We start from the raw sequence: 21,732 nt of genomic DNA on the forward strand, positions 1-21,732 counted from the left end.
TTTTATGCCGATTAAGTGTTCAGGGTTTGTTCAAATCCTTCAACCTACATGGGAGCAACTTAAATAGTGATAAATCCTTTAGCAAACAACAGTTATCATTATCTTAATAAGAAAAAAAATGCATTTACGTTATCTCAGGACAAAAACTGACGTTCTCTCAAAACAGACAATGAGAAAAGGAATTAGAGCTTCATTTGCAAACGCAGCGGAGGAATTCAGGCCGAACTGAGAAATGTCTAAAAACAAATATCTTTCCTTCTGTGCTCAGTCTCACCATCAGGGAGGCTAAACGCGTGCCTGCCGGGACTCATTAATGGAAAATAACGCCTCGTGGCACTGTGAGCTCGGCGAACATGTTCGACAGAATTCACAGCCTTGTTACGACGCTCTTCTGTGAGAGTTTAGTCCCCGACTGATGTCATGTTTATCAAAATACATTCATTATACTGCTCTGACGTAAAATAAAGACTGGAGAGTCATTTAACAGACACTACAGCACTTTGCCTACATAGACAACTTTGTATAAAGTGATTGTGTGGAGAGCCTTCACACATTTCTTGTTTAAAAGATGCTTGACTTACAATTGAGTTAACGTGACGCTAGTGAAGAGCGCGTTACCTTTAAAATCATAACATACATCCCCTCTACGTGCAGTACTGCCTTTAATTTGAATTCAGCCAAAATGAGGTGTCTATAAAGGGATAATAATTGTGTAGTTACAGTATGATGCCTTAAAATGTTGTCTAGGTAGGCACTGGGGTTTAATGTTTTCCTCAAGGGCACAATGATGGCACAATCTCTTTAGGTCTGATTTTCGCTCATATCATTAGATTACAAAAACTCTTGACGTTGCATTTTTTGTTGCACTGCTCCTTCAAACAAGTGCTTCTATTTAATTTCAATAACATTTTCAGAGGATAGTTTTTACATTTATTTAAAAGTGACAAAAGCAAGGTTACCAAACAGGTAACAGGGTTGAAAAAATTACAGTGTAAGAGCCCATATAGTATTTTGTTAGCTTATTATTGTGTTTGAACTGAAAACGGACAGAAACGTGTGTGTGAACAGAACTGTTTAGAGATTTAACTGAATTTATCTTTTGGTTCCTTGAAGACAATTCAGCAACAACTTCTAAGAAAACTAAAGGTCTTGAGTCTCGGCAGCTTCGATGCTCTTGGTCGCCTGAGGGGAAGCAAAAGTCTTCTTAAATCTATGTTCTTTCAGAAGCTTTCTTTATTTCTTCTCTTGCTTTATTTTTGGTGTTTGTGTGAAGCTCCTCCACCTCCCACATATCAGGCTGTACAAATCTCTCTGACCTCAGCATTTGGCACTTAAAACTCAAATTGAGATTTGTATCTACATAAGACTGCATGCTTTTTCTTTCTTTATTTGAATTGATCAAAAAAGTTAGTTAAACCTGTAATTCGATAGCTCTCCTTTCTGTCGATAGCTCTTTGCTTCTCTTTAATTTCTCCACTATTCCAACTTTCTAACATCAGCAGGTGACAGACGTCAATACACCTTGTTTTCAAGAGGTACAAGCTGATCTCCAGGTGTGCCAAACAAAGTGCCAAAACTCCCGTGGGACACCATAGAACACTCTGTGCCAATTCCAGAAAACCCAGTAATAAAAATAAAACAAAACATACTACTATCCTGTATTTTACTTAAAATATGTTTGAATTTATTTTCAACAGCAGTGGTTCCCAACCTGGGGTCCGCGACCCCCTTAGGGGGGCGCCAGAGTTCACATGAGGGGCACGGGAGCTGACATGCTTTGAGGTTAAATATAGCTGCATAAATGTTCCACTAATCATTTTAAATAAAAATATTTTTGTATATTTTAAAAAAATCATGTGCTTACAATGCCAAGATAATGCAGTCAAAAATAGTTATATCTTGTATAAAATAATTATTTCAATTTTTCCGGCTCCATCGGCATTCACACGGGGCTTCGCGGTAGCCAGAAGCACTGTCATTGGCTGTTCTCGCTATGAGACTCACATGAGAAACATCCTCTGTCAGGCGTCAAAGTTCGTGTTAACATAAAAATCAAAAGGAAAAATAGCAGAGAAACGTAAATGCGGTGATTCTTCTTCAGAAATAAAGGAAAAAGTTTAGACGCTATGACAAAACCTACGTAAATTTAGGTTTTATTGAAGGACAAGACAAGTCTCGGCCAGAATGTGTTCTGTGGTGAAATATTGGTAAACGACAGCATGAAACCAAGCAAAATTAAAAGACACCTTGTAAAAATAAGCAGTAATTGACAGTAGCCTACATCTCTTTTTGCAAGTACAGCAATGTTAATGTTTAACAGTTCTTTCATAACGTTCAGTATACTCTGTATGTTCATACAATAACCTGAAAATAGACTGAAACAACCTGAAAAATCACCTGAAAATGTATTTGAGTATTCAAGTAAAAATGTAATTAAAATTTTTTATATTACTCATATTTAACCATTTCATTTAATTTATTATTCAATTATTTCATTTAATTTATTTATATTTACTATCTATATATGTGTGTTTGAGTAGCAATTATGTGTGTATACACACACACACACACACACACACACGCACACACACATATATGAGGGTTGGGGGGGGCTCCGATTGTCATATGTCCGTGGGGGGGCGCCAAGGAAAAAAGGTTGGGAACCACTGATCTACAGTATTTGGCAACAATGGTTAAAAGTAATTAAGTAATTTCAGGGACAATACATACAGTAAATACTGACAAAACAAAACTATGTAGACAATCTTTTACCTAAACTTTCAAAAAATGCAGTTATTATTTATTCTTTTTGATACAGATAACATAAACATACTCATATAATCTCAGTTTAGTTGTATATCAAGTGAATTATGTTCTTCAAATAAATCAAGTTGCATTAAACGAACATATCTGCGTTTCTTCTTACACAACATTCGTGTCTTTGAATGTAGGAATGCTTTAGCAAGGCTTTCTTTACCCAGAATTCTGTCTGCGAATTCAACTCTTCGAATGCAGAAAACACGTTACAGAAGTAAATTTAGACACAGAAAGAAAGCCTTCTGTGTCTTATTGTAGAGTGGGCTTGAGATCCCACACAAAGCAGACATGCACACGGCAGTATACACACAAATCACGGAAAAAGATCGAGCGAATATCCATGTTAGCAGGTTTCTCCATAAGATGCATTTGAAAAGCACACGTAAGAAACAAATGCAAGCATTAAAACCTGATGATATTAAAGCAACCTGGGAATGGGAATAAAGTATATTTTAAAAATTCTGAGATATAAACTAACTGTGAAAATAGACTTTGACTTTAAGAATACATCTCATCTAAGCAGCATAAATTGTTTTTTTCCATAAAGCTGAATATGTAAATGATTCATACTGATAAGCCATCATGGGTAAACGCCCTTTAATGGAGCGTTTAAAAAACATTTCTGCTTTCTAATTGTTCAGCTTATTCTACAGGTTGGAGAGAGGTTACATCTGCGCGTTAAGCCGACATTATGCACATATGCAAAAACGATTAGAGAAAACCATTAAACATTAAATGAATTCCTGCTCTCATCTACATGGATGACTCATGTATATTAATAGACCCGTTTTGCACAAGCTGCAGAAATACAAGTAAGACAAACACCAAAAAGAGACACAACATATCATTAATCATTTATTAATAATATTTCAATATTTCAGGTTTTTATTATTATTAGGTTTTATGTTTTCTATTATTCAGATTGATAACAAATGTGACATACACTGAAAAAAACAACAACTAGTTTTGTAAATTTACTTGCCACAAAAAAATGCTAAAATTGTGTGCAAAAAATCAAGCATATAGAGAATGTGAAGCTGACGTCACGCCCTATGTTGCGATGGCGCCGCCATCTTGGGAGGATAATACTCCACTGCTATTATTGTTTTGATATGTACCGTTACTTGTTTTGTTTATATGGAGAAATCGAAAGTGAAAGAACCATGGGCTTTTCCTGAACGACTCTGCGTAATGCTATTGCAGTTTATTATCACAGCAAGACCGACCTACCCTTGTTATATTTCCTAATCAAACAAGAAAAACAAAACACTGCATTGAACGCATCAGCCAGCCATCCAAGATGGCGCAACATTCAATGTGGCGTGACGTCGAATAACAAGCTCTATTAACACAAAAAATTAAGTAAATCGTACTAGTTGTTTTGTCAGTGTATATATAAACAAAAAACCTACTTTTGTAATGTTGGCTAGTCATTAAAAAAATTAGAAATAAAAAATAAAATAAATAAAGCTGAAATCTGCAAAATATTTTGGTAGGGTTGTCAAACATCGCGATAAATCGCATCCATGATAAAAGTTTGTGTTCACAAATACTGTAAATGTCTGTGTACCGTGCATATTCATTTTGTATTCATAGACACAAAAACATACACATACATGTATATATTTAGGAAATAATTACATGTATTTATTTATACAGAAAATCTGTAATTAAAGTGTATTTCGTACATTGGTTATGATTTCGGAGGAAATGTCAGTATGTTGTCATTCGACTCTAACCTACATAAAGCTATGCAAAGTAAACTACAATTTTGCAGCTTTAATTCTTTATTACCCCATTAAGTAACCAGAATTGTTAAGTGTAATGCACAAGACATTTTGTTCTATATTTAGCATATTATTTGTTTACAACCATCTGTAAAAAATCAATTCACATGATTTAAAAACCCAAACATTGCAAAAACATCCTCTGAATATTGTTCTACGAACATCTGGCATGCCATGTTTCAGAAACAAGTTGTAATAAACAAATGCTTTTAAAACTGTTACAGATAAAAACACACACATGGATTTGTATGTTTGCTGTTACGTGTCAGAATGTAGTACAGGAGTGCTTACCATTTTGTAGAGGTCTGAAACACTTATCTGGTCTGCGTCAACCATTTCGAACTCCTTTCTGGGCACCAGATCCAAGCCTAAGTGTCTGTTAAGAACACAAAAGAAAGAGTTTAAAATAGTTAACAAGCCAAAAATACTAAGCATGTCTGCAGATAATCATAGTGTTTGTAAAGAAACTGAAAATGTTATCATGTCCACCTGTCGTAACCACTGTCATGAGGAACTATTTTATCCATTACTGCTGCATTACTAAATACTGAGTCGTGATGTCCTCAAACTAAGAATGGCTGAGGATTTCAAAGCCAATTTTTCATAATAGCTTCTGAAAGTTATCTTTGGTTTATCCTGTTCATATCAAAAGGATCATATGGTTAAGACCGAGAGAGATGCTAGAACTCTCAGCTGTCGTAGCAATGACATTTAGAAACAGGTGTCGCTCTCCCAACCCATCGATAAAAGCTTGCAGTAATGGCACGTCATACAGCATGTTTACACAACGTAAACATTGCTTCTTCTAGTCTTACAGACATAAATAAACCGCATCAACACCTTGAGGTTTAATACTAGATTTAAACTGGTCAGCAGCTAAACACATCAATGAGAACCTTATTGGAATCATAAGATTTAATAAGTTTGCTGTTACAACCCAATTTAATTATTTGTGTTATTCGATTTGTACGTTTGCTTTATGTCTTCTGGTGGTTGCCAGTTTCGTTGGAAGGTAAATAAGTTAATCCAATTGCGTTGAAAAGTAAAACGACACATTACTTTTATACCGCAGTTACATATTAAACCCATTCAAGATATACATTTGAAAAATATGTTTGTTCCCTGGGAATCGAACCCGTGACATTTGTGTTGCTAAAACAATACTCAACCAATTGAGCTACGTTAATAAAATACACTATACTGTATTATTGAATAACCTAGTATAACATGCAGTATATTCCGCCCTACCCGGGGGGACGCTGCTGCTTGTAAATGAAGAAAATCTGCATATTTCCTAAATCTTTCAATGCAAATGAGCTCACAGAGAGACATTCTGAATCACTGGCTTGTATCAGACCATAAATAAATCTATTTGTGGACTGCTTTGTTTATACAAACAGTAATAAACACATTATGTGACAATTAAATCGCTTTAGTAATGACAAGCTTGATGTACCTCACAATTGTTGCACGCAGCCGAGTAAAATGTGAATGCCTCTAATTTGCAACATCAAGACGTCAAATATGTAAATATGTCTTTTAAACGAGACTCAATAAAATCACTCTATTCTACTCTTGAGAGGACAAAATTCAACACAGTAATCATATTATTGATTAAATAGCAGTTCTATACGGTTGCTAGGGTGTTCTGAATGGTTGCTAGGGCAGTATGTGTCCCATGCCAAAGATACAAGATCACCTCAGGAGTAAATTGATATACCGTACATAGCGAGGTCTAATGAAAGACATTATTAGATTGTTTGAGAAACTCTGGAGATGCTTTTCAACTCATCCTTTCTGTATTTATAGAACGTGTCGGTAAGTGCTTGCTATCTCACATCCATCTCATCCCATTTACTCAATTATCTCTGGATTGCTGATCTGGAGACCTGGCAGTGATCTACTGCTGAAAGCTCACGACCACAAAGTGCCTCATCACACAAGTGAATCTTCAGGTGACCTTGGACGAGAGAGTGGAACATCTTATCTCTTAGGCAATGTTGGTTTGGATTACTCGCCTATTTAATCACTTCTATGAGATGTGAACCCTGTGACCTTTTAGAACATCTTGTACTTGCAAAATATAAAATTGTTATTGAATTTTACTATTAATTGTTTATTATTTACTATTAATTTATATCATTTATATACTAAATTACTGTATAATATTTATTATTGATTTATATTGATTTTATGAATAATTTATTTCCTCATGGCTTTGAAAAAGGGCTAGTAACTAACAAAACAGGAGATCTAACAACCTTGGACATTAACTTAAATTGTAATAATAAATATAAATAATAATAATAAACTTAAACTGTAAATTAAAAAAGTAATAAATAATTCAAATTAATTAAGAATTAACTGCAACATACTGTACGTCATATACAAAGCAAATAATGCCACATAAAATAGTGCTGTGTTTACATTGTTGTTTTAATTTAATTTTATGTAATTGTGCTAAATAAATATATATATTAGGGCTGCAGCTATCGATTATTTTAGTAATAGAGTATTCTACTGATTTTCCATAGATTAAACGGGTATTCGGATAATAAATACTTAAATTAAAGAACAATACTAAATGCACTTAAAATGAAGAACTAATTTGTTTCCTTTTTAGAAAGAATATTGTTTTTATTGCTGAAATTGCATACATTAATATCTGTGAAAAGTTAACCCATTCAATACATTACATTGCCATATTACAGTGCATTCAAAATGCAATGTAATACAAATGTATAAATAAGAAACATTTTTATATATTAATAAAAATAGAAAGAACAATTTCAAAAGTAAACAACTAACTTCAGCTTATGCATGATGCATTTAGTTTATCTAAATTAGTTTTAGTTTCTTTTTTTTTACTATTAAAAAGTAATATATTTGTCCACATAAAATACCGAGTTAACTGGACTTTTATTTTGGCAGGTTGTCTGAAGACGCATATTTTTTAGTATGTCTGTTTCTTCACTCAAACAATAACATGCTCGTGAAATAAACTCTCAGAGCAAATCTGGAGATGAAGTTCATGTTTTCATGTCCTCATACAGCGCAGACGCAGACAAATACATGAGCATCACGCGTGTAGCACGTTAAACTGTGCAGTTCATTCACTCAGACACACAGAACAGACAGATGACATGTGTAAATAACAGGATTTGGCATCCACTAGTCCGCATCTAGTTTTATGGACTCAATGCAGCCGGAAAACGTCTTGGTTACGGATGTAACCTCAGTTCCCTGATGGAGGGAACGAGACGTTGTGTCGAGCCGACAGATGGGGTTCGCTCTTGAGAACCTATCAACTTCTGACTAGTTTAGAAAAGGCCAATGAAATTGGCGAATTAAATTTGCATGCCGGACTCCGCCCCCGGATATCCTGGTATAAAAGGGAGACGGCGTGCTGCATTGATTCACCTTTTGGTCTGAGGAGCCTGAGCATCCCTCGACCGCTGCGGCGGACGGCCAGCATTGTGGCAAGAAGGACACAACGTCTCGTTCCCTCTATCTGGGAACTGAGGTTACATCCGTAACCAAGACGTTCCCTTTCTGTCGGTCTTTCGACGTTGTGTCGAGCCGACAGATGGGGTTCCTATGGAAAACGCCACAGCGCTGTGCTGTGTCACAATCTCTAGCGGAGCGACGCTGACTGGCCTGGGCGAGTCAGATGTGAGCGCCAGCGCGAAATTGTAACTGTCCAGTGGAGAGGTAGGGGGTCCCAGAGCTTTTGAAGAAAAGGTGGGAAGCCCCTGCCACCAGCCGTCACGGGCAGAGGCCTTGATTCTCTTACAGCGAGAAGCTGCCCGGCACCGTAAGGGCCACTGGGTAAGCATTATTCCCCCCTGGGGGAAAAACACTACAGAAACCACTACCTACTGTAGGGAGGAATTAGTGGAGACACCACATGGTCTCACCATCAGGGGAGAACTCATGGGAAAATGTGCGGACTGAAGGAGTTAACCGCAAGGTGGAAGTCCACCTAGGGAGGTCATGGGTTGCCGAGGTGGGAACCATTCATGAGGATACATCAGACGGAACCGCCCATGGGGGGGTTACCACGTCTGGAGCACTAGGTCCGGTTAGAGCTATGTGGTAGATAACTCAACTGTTCCCCGGCCTAAGGGGGCAGGGCTGCTCTGCCCAGCCTGGCCCCAGGAAGGTGCTTAGTGATGGATGGAATGCCTGTTCTTTACCCAGTGGGGAAAGAAGGGAGGCGTAATATAGCCGCCTACCGGCTGCCGGTCTTACATGTTGCCCTGCAGGACACAAGCTGACACCGGTTCCACGCGTAGGTATTAGAACCTCGCTCTGCAACCCAGCTCTGCAGATGCCTGCCAGAGAGGCGCCCTGAGCCAGTGCCCATGAGGAGTGTGCCCTCACTCCTAATGGGCAGGGGCGATCTTGAGATCGGTATGCCGTAGCGACGGCATCCACGATCCAGTGCGCCAGCCTCTGTTTGGAGACAGCCCTCCCCTTCTGCTGATCTCCAAAACAGACAAAGAGCTGCTCAGAGCTTCTGAAGCTCTGCGTGCGGTCCAAGTAGAGGCGCAGTGCACGTACTGGACACAACACGGATGGGGTTGGGTCTTCCTCCCCGGTGGGGAGCGCCTGCAGGTTCACCACCTGGTCTCTAGGGGGAGTGGTGGGAACTTTGGGCACGTAGCCGGGCCAGGGTCTCAGGATAATGTGAGAATCACCGTGAGAATCACATCAATCCTAGCCTGAGTGATGTCCCAACCACCGCAGGGGGTGGGCCACTCAGGATCTCCTCGTCCCGTCCAGACATGGAGGTTACAGGGGTCTGCCTGGGATGCCGTAACGTGCCCCTTCCCCTGGGAAAGCAGGTCCTTCGCCAGGGGGAGCAGCCAGGGGGGAGATGTTGTCAAGAGCCTTAGCTCCGAGAACCAAGTCCGGTTAGGCCAATAGGGCGTAACTAGTACCATTTGATGCTCCTCTTCTCTGGCCTTGCACAAGACCTGTGCAATGAGGCTCACTGGGGGGAAGGCGTACTTCCGCTTTTCCCTGCGGCCAGCTGTGTGCTAGGGTATCCGTGCCGAGGGGTCTCTCGGTCAGGGAGTACCAAAGCAGAAATGGGAGGAGTCCAGGGAGGCAACAGGTCCACCTGCGCCTGGCCGAACTGTTCCCATATGAGCTGGACTGCGTGGGGATGGAGTCGCCACTCTCCGCGAGGCGTCGACTGACGAGAGAGCGCGTCGGCTGTCTGGTTCAGGTCGCCTGGGATGTGTGTGGCTTGCAGGGAGCTGATCACCTGCTGACTCCAGAGGAGGAGGCTTCGGGCTAGTCGTGTTAGCTGCCGTGAGCTAATGCCACCCTGACGATTAATAACGCCATGGCAGCTGTGCTTTCCTGACCGGACCATCCGGGTATAAAACGAGAGGTTGCCACCTCTTCAGTGCAAGTAGCACAGCCAACAACTCTAGGCAGTTGATATGCCAACGCAGGTGGGGGCCCGTCCACCGCCCCGACACTGCGTGCCCGTTGCACACGGCACCCCAACCCTGCAGGGAGGCAACCGTCGTCACTACGACGTGCCTTGCCCCTGCCCTAGGGGGACCCTGTCCGCAAGAAGGTCATTGAAGACCAGGGGGTCAGGGTGCGTCGGCAGAAAGGCGTGATGACCATACGCCTGTTGCCGGCGTGCCACGCTCTCCAGGGAACCCATCTCTGTAGCCAGTGTCGGAGTGGTCGCATGTGCATCGACCCGAGGGGGACCACCCCCACTGAGGATGCCATGTGCCCAGGAGCCTCTGAAAGTTTCAGGGGGACCGTTGACTGCCTGAAGTGTTTCAGGCAGTTCAACACTGACTGAGCGTGCTCTGAGTCAGTCACGCTGTCATTGGGGACAGATTTGAGTTCCCTACCGAGAAAGAGGATGCTCTGCACAGGGGAGAGCTTGCTCTTTTCTCGGTTGACCTGTGGTCCCAACCGATCTAGGTGCCGGAGCACTAGGTCCCTGTGTGTACACAACAGATCTCGCGAGTGTGCCCAGATGAGCCAGTCGTCGAGATAGTTAGTACGCGCACACCACACCTCTCTCCCCGAGGGGAGTGAGGGCGCCCTCCACGATCTTTGAAGATTCGTGGGTAAAGGGACAGACCGAAAGGGAGGACTCTGTACTGATACACCCGCCCGAAAGCGAGACATGACAGTAAGCGTCCTTCAGGTCGATTGCCATGAACCAATCTTGACATCTGGTAGACGCCAGGATGCTCTTCTGCATGAGCATCCTGAACGGCAGCTTGAGTAGGTGCCTGTTCGTGGTACGCAGATCTAGCAACCTCCTTTTTTGGGGGACGATGAAGTACGGGCTGCAGAACCCGTTGAACATCTCGAACAGCTCTAGTCAGGCTCCCAGGGACCGAGACCGGGGCTAGGGGTACAATCTGCTTCATCAACCTCCCAGGGGTGGTTCGATGGCTGGCAGTGCAGATTCCTTGCCGTGGGGAAGCCCCCGGGGAGGAGATCGGCTCTGCTGACTTACCTGCCTGGCGATGATGTTGCACAACGCACTGTCGACTGAGAGTGCTGAGGGCTACTGATTATCCTCGACATTGGGTCTCTCCGTGATGCAACGTCGAGTTGCCGAACACCGTCTTGTAGAGGGTGAGAGCGGCTGTGATATACACCCAGAGAGAGAGAACTCTTAAGAGAGGGGGCCGTTGGGGTCAGGGCAGGAACCGTCCCGGATCGACCACCCAGCGTGGAATGGCTGGGGTCGGGCCTGATGGTATTCTCGATCTCCCCGGTGTCTTCCCATGAGGGCCGCGGCTTTTGCCGCGGCTGCTGACGGGGCGATGGTCTCTTCCTCGATGTCTCTTCCAGGGGGCCGCCTGAGTGGGGGGCACCAGAGCCGGAGGGCGTCAAAGAGGACCAGGGCTGCTGGGAAGCAGACGGTGCACGGGACTCGACGGCCGAGGCGGCCGAGTCGCGGTGCGGGAGAATATGCTTGATATCCTCTGTCTGCTTCTTTACTGTCGAGAACTGCGGGTTGACAGAATCACCAAACAGCCCCCCCTTGCAAGATGGGTGCGTCGAGAAAGCGGACCTTCTCGGCGTTACTCATCTATTCAAGGTTCGGCCAGAGGAGTTTCTCATGGACCACAACTGTGGACATCGAGTTCCTGCATAAGCGCTGGGTCGGTCTTACCCTCGTTGAGCTCTCACAACGCCTTGGCCTGGCAGGAGCCATAGCGTGGAGAGGAGGCCGCTTGGCCCGCAGCAATGCAAGCTCTCGACACGAAATATGCCGAGACCCTACATGCTTTGGATGGGAGTCTAGGTCGAGCCCCCCAGGTGGCCGCCACCTGCGGGCACGAGTGCACCGCGGCGGCACGCTCCACCTGGGGGACATCGACGTATCCTCTAGCTGCCTCACCCTCGAGGGAAGAGAGGGTGACAGAACTTGTTAGACGTGAACGTGCCAGAGAGGGGCGTTCCAGGTCTTACTAAATTCCTCATGCACTTCTGTAAAACACGTCACCCCCCCGATGCTGCAAGGGACATCTCATCATTATCATGCACCGTTTCCGAATACGTGGTTCAGGAACAAGACGGTGGGACCATCTCCTGGGGAACGGTCAGACGAGCGAGACGAGGTGCGAACGGTCTGTGAGCCAGTGGCTGTCTCACAGTGATCCTCATATCACCCTCGCTGCTTGCCGTAGCGGATGGCAGGGCCGTAGTCCTGCCATCACGGAATGGGGAGCAGACGAGGTGAGGAGTCCCGTGGGAACACAGCCACCCGTGACGCAACGTCTGAATCGTACAACGGCATGCAAATTTCATTCGCCAATTTCATTGGCCTTTTCAAAACTAGTCAGAAGTTGATAGGTTCTCAAGAGCGAACCCCATCTGTCGGCTTGACACAACGTCGAGAGACCGACAGAAAGGGAACAAGTTTCACTGGCAAAATAGACTAAAACTAAGTAAAATAGCAGTTCACCATTTCAATAAGCTATCACTTATTTATCAGCATGAGACATATGTGTGAACAGACTAAAATGCGTGTGTCTCACGGTGAATGCGTGAGACTTGAGAGCCCTGTAACATGAACAGAGTTTAGCGGGCTGTGCGTCAGTAATAACGGTCCGTGGGGAAACGCAGTGCTCCGTGTGTACTGTAGTTAAATGGATTAAACAAAGCTTCCAGGCAATAAAAAATGCCTCTATGATTTTTTGTATTCGAATTACTCGAGGAATCGTTTCAGCCCTAATATATATAAAGTGAAGTGAAAGTGACCTATTTGTCAGATATGGTGACCCATACCCGAAATGTGACCTCTGCATTTAACCCATCCAGAGAGTAGGGAACACACGCACAGCAAGTCGTGAACACGCGTACACCCGGAGCAGTGGGCAGCTATCACTGCAGCGCCCGGAGAGCAAGTAGGGGTAAGGTGGCTTGCTCAATCCAACCGGCAACCTTCTGGTCACGAGTCTGACTCGCTAACCATTAGGCCACAATTGCCCCTTAATATACAGTAATATAGACGGTATGCACGTGATGTCACTTATCCACGTGAAGACGCAAAAACGCACTCCCTTGAGTGGCAAAACACTCTGCAAAATGGCTGCTTACAATATCAGGAAACGCAATTCCGTGCAACATATCAGTGTCCAAGGACACCGGGTTCCTTTGTAAGTCGTAAGGATCACCGTTGAGTCCAATTCCTCTTAACTACTCAGCAAATAATTGCGTGTTTTAGTCCCGGTTTCTTTGTTTCTCTTATTGAAAGCACTCATTTTGCTGCGTGTTTTACCACTCAAGGAAACGTGTCCTGGCACTCAAGGGGGCCGGCATGTTCACGTGGGAAAGTGACATCAATGCATACCCTCTATATAATTTAGGGCTGTCTAGCGATTAGCGACAAATCGTATGCAAAATAAAAAAATGTTTTTGTGTACATAATATACAGTATGTGTGCATGCTGTGTAAAATAATTGTATACAATGTACTGTATGTATATATAAATACAAACACATACATGTGTTTATTTAAGAAATATGTACATTTTTATATTTATATACAATTTATTTTATACATCAATATAAATATTTAATATATACAAATATATATTTTTCTTAAAATTATACTATATATACTGTATATATTTATATACAGTATACATAAGTATTATACATAGTACACAAACAAAAAAAAACTAAAAAAACTTTTATTTTGCATAGAATTAGTCACAAATAATCATTTGACAGCCCTAATTTGTTAATTAATTGAATACAGGTTAAAAGTTCGATCGCCAGTATTCCTAGCAGCTTCTTCCTGTTTGCCGAAAAAAACTTTTAAAAACCTCCCAAAAAGATGAAACAATGATGAAACAACTGCAAACTCAGGTAGCTGCGAAGAATCGCATTACAATGCTTCTTAAACTGTGTAGGTTAAAAATGGGGGTGGTATCTTGCGTTTTGATCCTGTGTAAAAAGTCTCTTTACTCCCAATAAAACAAACTTCCTCCACACGTTCCACCATCTGCATTTCTCACCGTAATTCACATTATCCACCCAGTAAATGACATACTGTATGTTCTTGTTTCCCTCATTTTTTCGCTGCCGAGCCGGGCCAAGTCTTTCTAAGGCTCCGGTAGGTTGCGACCATCTATCTCTAACATTTCAGCTCGGATGACTCTGTACTCAGGAGGTCTCGGCCTCTAGCACGTTTTGAAGTCTGGCAGATCTCCACGACGCACGAGTGCTTATTTAAACACCCCTCAATTGAGTGAAGTGTGATGGATCTGGACGTTAAACGCATTTAAGTAAACGGTCAAGTGTTCAATGACTCGTTCAATGGGAAGATGGACTGGCATATCTTGTATGTTTAAGAGTGTGGCAACATGCCATGGGTGGAATCAAGAAGGTCCTGAATAATTGAAGAAAGCTCTCCTAAGCATCACCGTTCATCTCAATGGCGCTCACTTCTCAGAGCCAATCACATGAGCTGTACATATCATGTGACTGATTACCTTTGGATAAAATTATGTCATCATTTAGTCACCCTGGTGTCATTCCAAACTTGTAAGACTTTCTTTCCGCTGCAGAACACAAAATATGATATTTGAAGAATGTTGTAACCGAACAACATTGACCCCCATTGACTTCCATTATATGGACACAAAACCACTGAGACATTTCTCAAAATACCTTCCTTTGTGTTCAACAGAAAAAAAGAGTCATATACAGGTTTTTGACATGAGGGTGAATAAATGAATCTCTTTAAGCTTTTCAATCTGGTTGGTTCTGAGATTTCCATTAGATATTTTGTCTTTATTTCAGGTCAAAATTATTCAGGACATAAAAAAAGTAGGTGACTCACTCATTGCCCCAGTCCAGTCGTACGGTGATGTGGCGCTTGACTTCTCGGACCTGATCTTGGGTCAGGTGACCTGAAAGCAGTTGTCGCCTCAGATCAATCAACTCATTCATAACGTGACGGAGCTTGTAAAAGAGGTCGACTTTATGTTTCTGTAAAAAGAAAAGAAAGTGAGAAGGCAAATTTATATCACTCATTCACGACCCCCAAAAGAGTGAAAGAACAGTTGTTTTTAAAATGTTAAACATAGAATCTCTTGCTATAACTTGAAATTCATTGGTCAATCAACAACAGCAAGCTGTCCAGACCATGAGACAGTAAAACAACCAACACTTCTGTTTTTCCATTGCATTTTAAGGCTAAAATGAGATTGTGATGTACAAAGTATTTTGCTTTGCTCAAAATCTGTACTTTAAAAAAAAAAGCTTAGGCCAAAATAATGCAGGGATGTTTCTTGTTGGACAACAATGGAAACAACCATTTATATGCACTGTAATGTTTGCAATAACATTTTTATATATAAAATAATATAATAGCATAATATAATATATATAATAATTTCCTCCTAAAAATTATTATTGTTCTGTATGTTGGTTTATTAACCCATAGAACAAAATACCATTTCAACCACTTACTGTATATAACAAACCCAAAACTCTGTAGTTGGTCTATTGTGATAGATAAGGAACAGCAGAGGAAAATACACAAAATGCAGAAATACATTGCATTACACGATCACAATGAAGAACAACCACTTCTAAGCAAATAAAATGCAATAATGAAGCATAAACCTATAATTCACTAGCCTACATGTTAAAAAGCCCAACGAGTACTTCAGAATTACATTTCACTCCAAAATACAATACATTCAAAGTTTTCTGATTAAATCATAGAGTAAATAACGATTAAACGAAGCCAAAAAAATCAAATCAATCGCATGTTGGTACAGAAAACTAGCCTGTGGCTTTAAATGCAAATCCTGATCTGGTGACTTCATCGCTGAAGCTATAAAACTTCTCCAGATGCGTTTTTTATGCAAATACACATCCATAAGAACCTCTGAAAGAAAAGTTAAAAATTAAATTTGGCATAAACACATTAGCTTTGATTTAACACTTGACAACAGCATTATCGCCAAGCTGACATCAAGACAAACTTAGCTTGACAGCAAAACTTTTAAAATTGGAATCGTATATTTGACAGTGAAATATTTCCAGATGTTTGCACTTGTGTTCTGTCAAAACTTTCTTTATAACGTAGTAAGAACAAAATAGTATGCACACAATCTGCCTTTTTGCAATAACCTCAGTATTATTATTCCTAGACTCAATTTCACATTCTAAACACACAAATCTACAGCCAATACAAAGTACTGGTTTTGTAAAAAAAAGTGACAACATGGTATAAACTGAAATTACACATCTCTCAAGAATATCCCTTTTGTAACAAAACTACTGCAGTACTCACTCTGTCCTCCAGGGTGCTTCAAAAAATACTATGGTATTACCATGGTACATGTCCAAAAAACAACACTATAATACCATAATGTAGCACTTTGTCCTCAGCTTTGCTAGCAGCCTTTTGCGTTCTTCAGATTGACAGAATGATTGTGTACAACACAACTTGTTCTTTAAAAAGGTGGACCATCCACTGGGCATCATCTAAACACGTCTCAAACCACTAGGCTTTCCTTCTGAGTCGGTGTATGATGGATGACACTGTCTCCCATGTCGACCCTCAGGGAGACATACGGGGGACGGATCGGTGAGTTGATCACCGACATGCTGTACCGACTGTGTGTGTCGCCCTTCATCACTTAACTGTTCAGGATTGAAGTTTGACACGTTTTTGAAAGAGCAAGGGAACTCGGGCAAGAACGTCTGCCTAGACACCCACACACAAGTGGCATGTATGTAGAATGATGTATCTGTCAATATTTCTTTCCATTGTGTGTTAATGGGGAAATCAGCTGGGGGTCTGGAAATTCCAGTGTGAAAATGCACATTTGTCCATACTGTGGTGAATAATGGCCGTCTCCTACTGATGGTGGCATCAATAATTGTCACTCAATCATACAGTTACCAATAATTCAACATGACTCATTTCCTGCCTGTCTCATGGCGACAGATTCCCATCTCCTGGATAACATAATGTAATATATAAACAACTAAGCATTTTATTGGAAACTGAAAGTGTACCATAACAGAAGTCTGTGTTAGACTAGCATAGTCTACCAAACCAGTTCAAGCTAGTTTGGTGTTGGACCAGAATAGTAATTTTGATGAAGCTGACCAGGGAAGTCTTGTTGGTTTCAAGACCTGTCATATATCAAACTATTTTACTCATGCTATTTACTTTTCAAGTAGGCTCTAGACACAATGTCCTTACAAAGCGCATATATGTATATATATATATATATATATATACTGTATATATATAAATCTTTGTTTCCATTATGTAAAACATGATTTTTTTAAATAATTGCATCAACAAAATTTCTTTTTAGGCAATAGGCGCTGTGTCTATGCCTGCAGCCACCGTGTTTTTTTATTTGTTTCTAATGGAAGCCCCGTGTTTTTTGAAAATGACAGCAGCTGGCATTTGTTTCCGCACGATCGGCGGTGACGTTTTTCCACACTCAACATATTATAGTAACTAATGCACCTCGGCTGGGAAAATATCACCATCCAAGCACATGGAGCCGGTGCCTGGCCGCCTTATGAGCTGCGTAAAAATGTCTCGGTGGTTCTGGCGCCTAATAGCATGTTCATTTTAAAGCAACACTTTTTTTAAAACAGTTTTTCAACCATAAAATAATGTCTCAAAAATTACTTCAGGGGTAGAACAACTGTTAACCGGACGAATTCTACTGCCACTCCTTCCTGAGCAGCCTCATAGTGGCTACAAGCACACTCTGTAAGTTCTGTGTTCGGGCCGGTAAATACATCCCCGCCCATCCCCTGCCTGCAAAAAAGTGTGATACGGTTTCCAAAGAACGTTTCTGCATTTCGCCGGTTCCATCAGCTTAGTAAACAAATTCACGCATATTGCGCTGCCTACGGGGAGTTTATACAGCGACATTATTTACAACACTAGAAAAAGACAATTGCGCTTATCAACCACATCACACAGTATTCATTTTTTAACTAGACAAATATAAAGAAACCTGTTAACCTTGTAAGTGTTTGGAAGGCAGATGTGTGACTTCAAACAAAATCAAGCTTAAAGAGTACATATTACGAGATCATGTAAATTAAATTTCATGTAGTGTGTAATGTTGCCCTGTGTGAATGTAAGCAGTCTGCCAAGATGTAAAGCCGAAGGTGAATGAATAACAAAGTTATTGGCTTTGAAAAAGGGAGTTGACTCTAAATAACGCAAACGAGTCGTCCCTAGTCCGATTTGTGAACCGCCGCAGATTTACTTCACTACATATAGTCCCCGCCTACGTTTTGCTAGGACTGCCCGCGAAAACTTCACTCTTCTACCCCAAACACTGTAGCTCGTGAGCCTCATTCGCAGTAGACCAATCACAGCGGCCAAGACCATCTGACCAATCAGATCAGAGTAGGCTGGCGGAAAGGAGGGAATTAGACGGATGATTCGCCGAAGGAATCATTTGAGAGTCAGTCAAGAAGTAAGGTTAAGAAAATCTGCATATTATAACAAAATAATAGTGTTTTTACACCTTGTATGTATGCAAACTTGTTGTTGGACACTCCATAAACCAAAATAGGACCTTAAAAATTAATGAATATTTACTTTTTAAGTGTAAAAATCTATGTAAACACTCCAATGAAAGTGTTGCAGAGTATGAGAACATCAGTCACACATTTTTTTACTATACAAGAATATCAATGTGCCAATTTTTCTTTTTTTGAACGTCCAATTATTATTTTCAGAATTTTTTATTTTATTCTGTTAACATTAAAACATATCATGCACTCAAACATAGATGGACGCATTACGGTAATGAGATTTTCAGCAGAAAATGCAATAAAATACAATTATAACTCATCCATGTGTTAAAATGATTCTTTGTGCAGCCTAGATATATTCTTATTTCTATTATTACTCTATATTATGCAAAAAAAAATGTAATGTGCTTCAAAAATATATTTGACCTCGGCGATAACCAGCAAACCACCACTTCTTCTATAACTTCACAGTTTTCAAGAATACATTTCGTTGCAATTACTTACAAAGCTCAAATCTGTGACTGTTCTGTTCCTGTTATCATGCATAACCTCGGATTGTGAACGCTGTGTCACTTTTGTGCAATAAAAGATTTTATAGATATTTATATTACTGTAATTTGCCTATTACAAGAGTCCCTGGACACCTGCGTTCTGTTCCCTTCAACTGTTCTTGTTATCATTTAATAAAAAAGCCATAACTTTTTTCAACTTTTATAATAACCCTCAACAGTGTCAATTTTCAGTGTACGTCATTAGGGGTAGTGAAATCAATATGGTCTTTTCCAAACATTCCCAATCCTGTAGGCTGAAATCTTACTGAACAGTCCAATGCAAGTCAGATAAAATCTACCACAGTAATCAGGACACATTTCAGCACGGGCTAACACTTCAGACTGAATCCTGATGAAAGGACTCAATCTGATCAATGCCATTTACAGCCATTCCATTTTGCCGGATCTGCTATCTGGAATGAAATGAAGTAAATATGCATCCCACAGTTTCCTGTGAAGCATTTCATAGAAGAAGACATCAGAATTGGTCAGACTAGATTAAAAAGATTTAACTTTTTTCTTATTTCCGGGTTTGTGATGTTCTTGGTTGCTGTCATGTGAGGTATTTTGGAATCTTGGCAAAGGAAGGTGTGTTTTAGTACACAGTGTAGTGTCATTTTCCCTCCGGCTCGATCAGTCGCAATATCTCTCCATTGCAATCCGTTTACCCCAATCAAAAACAGATTGGCCAGCCTTGGTATAATCGAATTATTATTGTTTTAAATTGGCTGTCGAGAGACCTGTCTCAGTCTCAGGCTCTAACTGAAATAAAAGCTCTGATGGAAGGGGAGGGCACGGGCAGAACATCACCTCCTCACCTGCTTATAAAAGATGGATCGCATCCAGCCAGAATCCATCAGGATCCTCTGTCACTTATAATAGGGCCCTAGTCGATTAACAAGCACTTGACATTTAAGAAATTATAAACAATAAGAACACTTTCTATATTCATTTAATCCAACTGTTGGGTTTGTCTATATTTTACCCAACCGTGAGTTGAAACAAACCCAGCATTATGACACTGTGCTATGGTTTTACCACCCATCACAGCACCACGGCACAACCCCTATACTTTGTAAGAAATGATTTTAAGGCAAGCGTGTAGCAGATGATTTTTAAAGACAGAGGGTGACATGCAAGGCAACATTTGTGGTGTGTGCTTGAGGGAATTCAGCTGAGGATAACATGAAAAAGTGTGTGGGAGGGGAGCTGGAGCACATGTTGAGCTGAGCCCTGCGAGGAACATGTATTTATCGCACCATCCACAACTGAATGACTCACAGGCTTTAAATACAAACGTCCAATTGAGCTACAGGTGTCAGAATCGGATTTCGACGCATCCAGCTGTCAGCAAACGCAGTTACATTTATTCGTTTAGCTTCGTTTACCTCAAGATGAGGGAGTATTCAATCTTTTCTTAGTACATTCAGTGGAAATATACACCTGTCTTTTATCTCATGAAGATATTTGTGACTGTATGTTCTCACGACTGATGCTTAATCACACTTGAACACGATGGAAAGCTTGAATTGATATTCACAGTAGTGAAGAGTGCTGCACATAGCAACGTTTGGCAAATGTGCCCCAATGTCTTACTCGTATTGTTAGATATGCCAACTGGAATAATGACATCTCCTTCTGGAACTATCTATTTTGTTTCCTCCTTATTAAATGAAACATTTATTAAATCAATGTCTATCAGAGGTGGGTAGTAACGCGCTACATTTACTTCGTTACATTTACTTGAGTAACATTTTGGAAAATATGTACTTTTTAAGTACAATTAAAAGTGTGTACTTTTACTCTTACTTGAGTAAATTTCTAATAGAAAATCTGTACTTTTACTTCGTTACATAACTTACATTGCGTGACGTTCCTTCGTTCCTTCATTTTAAAATATGCTTTTTAAAACGCGTTGTTTATTTCAAGGTTGTCGTCTCTTTTTACGGGCATTCCCGAGTGATTGATTCTTTTGTGTCGATTCTTTTGAATGCATTAATTGAACAATGGGCAAAACCATTTGAATAGGCTAATGAATCAGTTCAAATGATTTGTTCAGTTCGCATCACTATCTGAATCATCTGAAGCAGGATTACTCACTCCTCGTAGCACGAAACTTAAGAACACGCAGAACACAAAGAGCGTTGGATGAAGTGGATATTAATCTATATCTATACAATCAAAACTGCGAATGTGTCATATTGTTTGCCAGCAATGATAAATGCCCGCCATATGCGCGCACCGGCGCGCAAACTTGTTGATGGGCGTGTGGTTCACTTGTTTACTGTTTGTTTAAAAGTAAGAGCGTTTCACAACACACATGTGACACAACACGAGAAAACATGAGCTTTGTTCAAAAATGTGTCTTTCATTTAAGAGAGCACTGCAGATGTTCTAGATCATCTTAGGAAATGCTCTGAGTTTAGTTCATGCTTTAGTTTGACATGGTCTATTATTCTAAATAAGTTGTGTAAACTACATTGACATCAGGACTAGATGAAATTTACAGAAATGCTTGTCTCTTCTGTGTTT

At 40.9% G+C, this 21,732-nt stretch overlaps 1 protein-coding gene across 1 annotated transcript in view; it reads right to left on the reverse strand.

Moving 5' to 3' along the window:
- Positions 1-21,732, reverse strand: part of dock3 (dedicator of cytokinesis 3) — a 125,072-nt gene that overhangs the window by 56,202 nt on the left and 47,138 nt on the right. The window contains exons 6-7 of the mRNA XM_057326450.1: positions 14,955-15,103; positions 4,896-4,980 (exon numbers count right to left, since the gene is read on the reverse strand). Coding sequence (XP_057182433.1) covers positions 4,896-4,980; positions 14,955-15,103 — 234 coding nt within the window. The remainder of the gene's footprint in view (positions 1-4,895; positions 4,981-14,954; positions 15,104-21,732) is intronic.

Source organism: Triplophysa rosa, linkage group LG25 (assembly GCF_024868665.1).
Source record: "Triplophysa rosa linkage group LG25, Trosa_1v2, whole genome shotgun sequence".
In the NCBI taxonomy this organism is placed as follows: Eukaryota; Metazoa; Chordata; class Actinopteri; order Cypriniformes; family Nemacheilidae; genus Triplophysa; species Triplophysa rosa.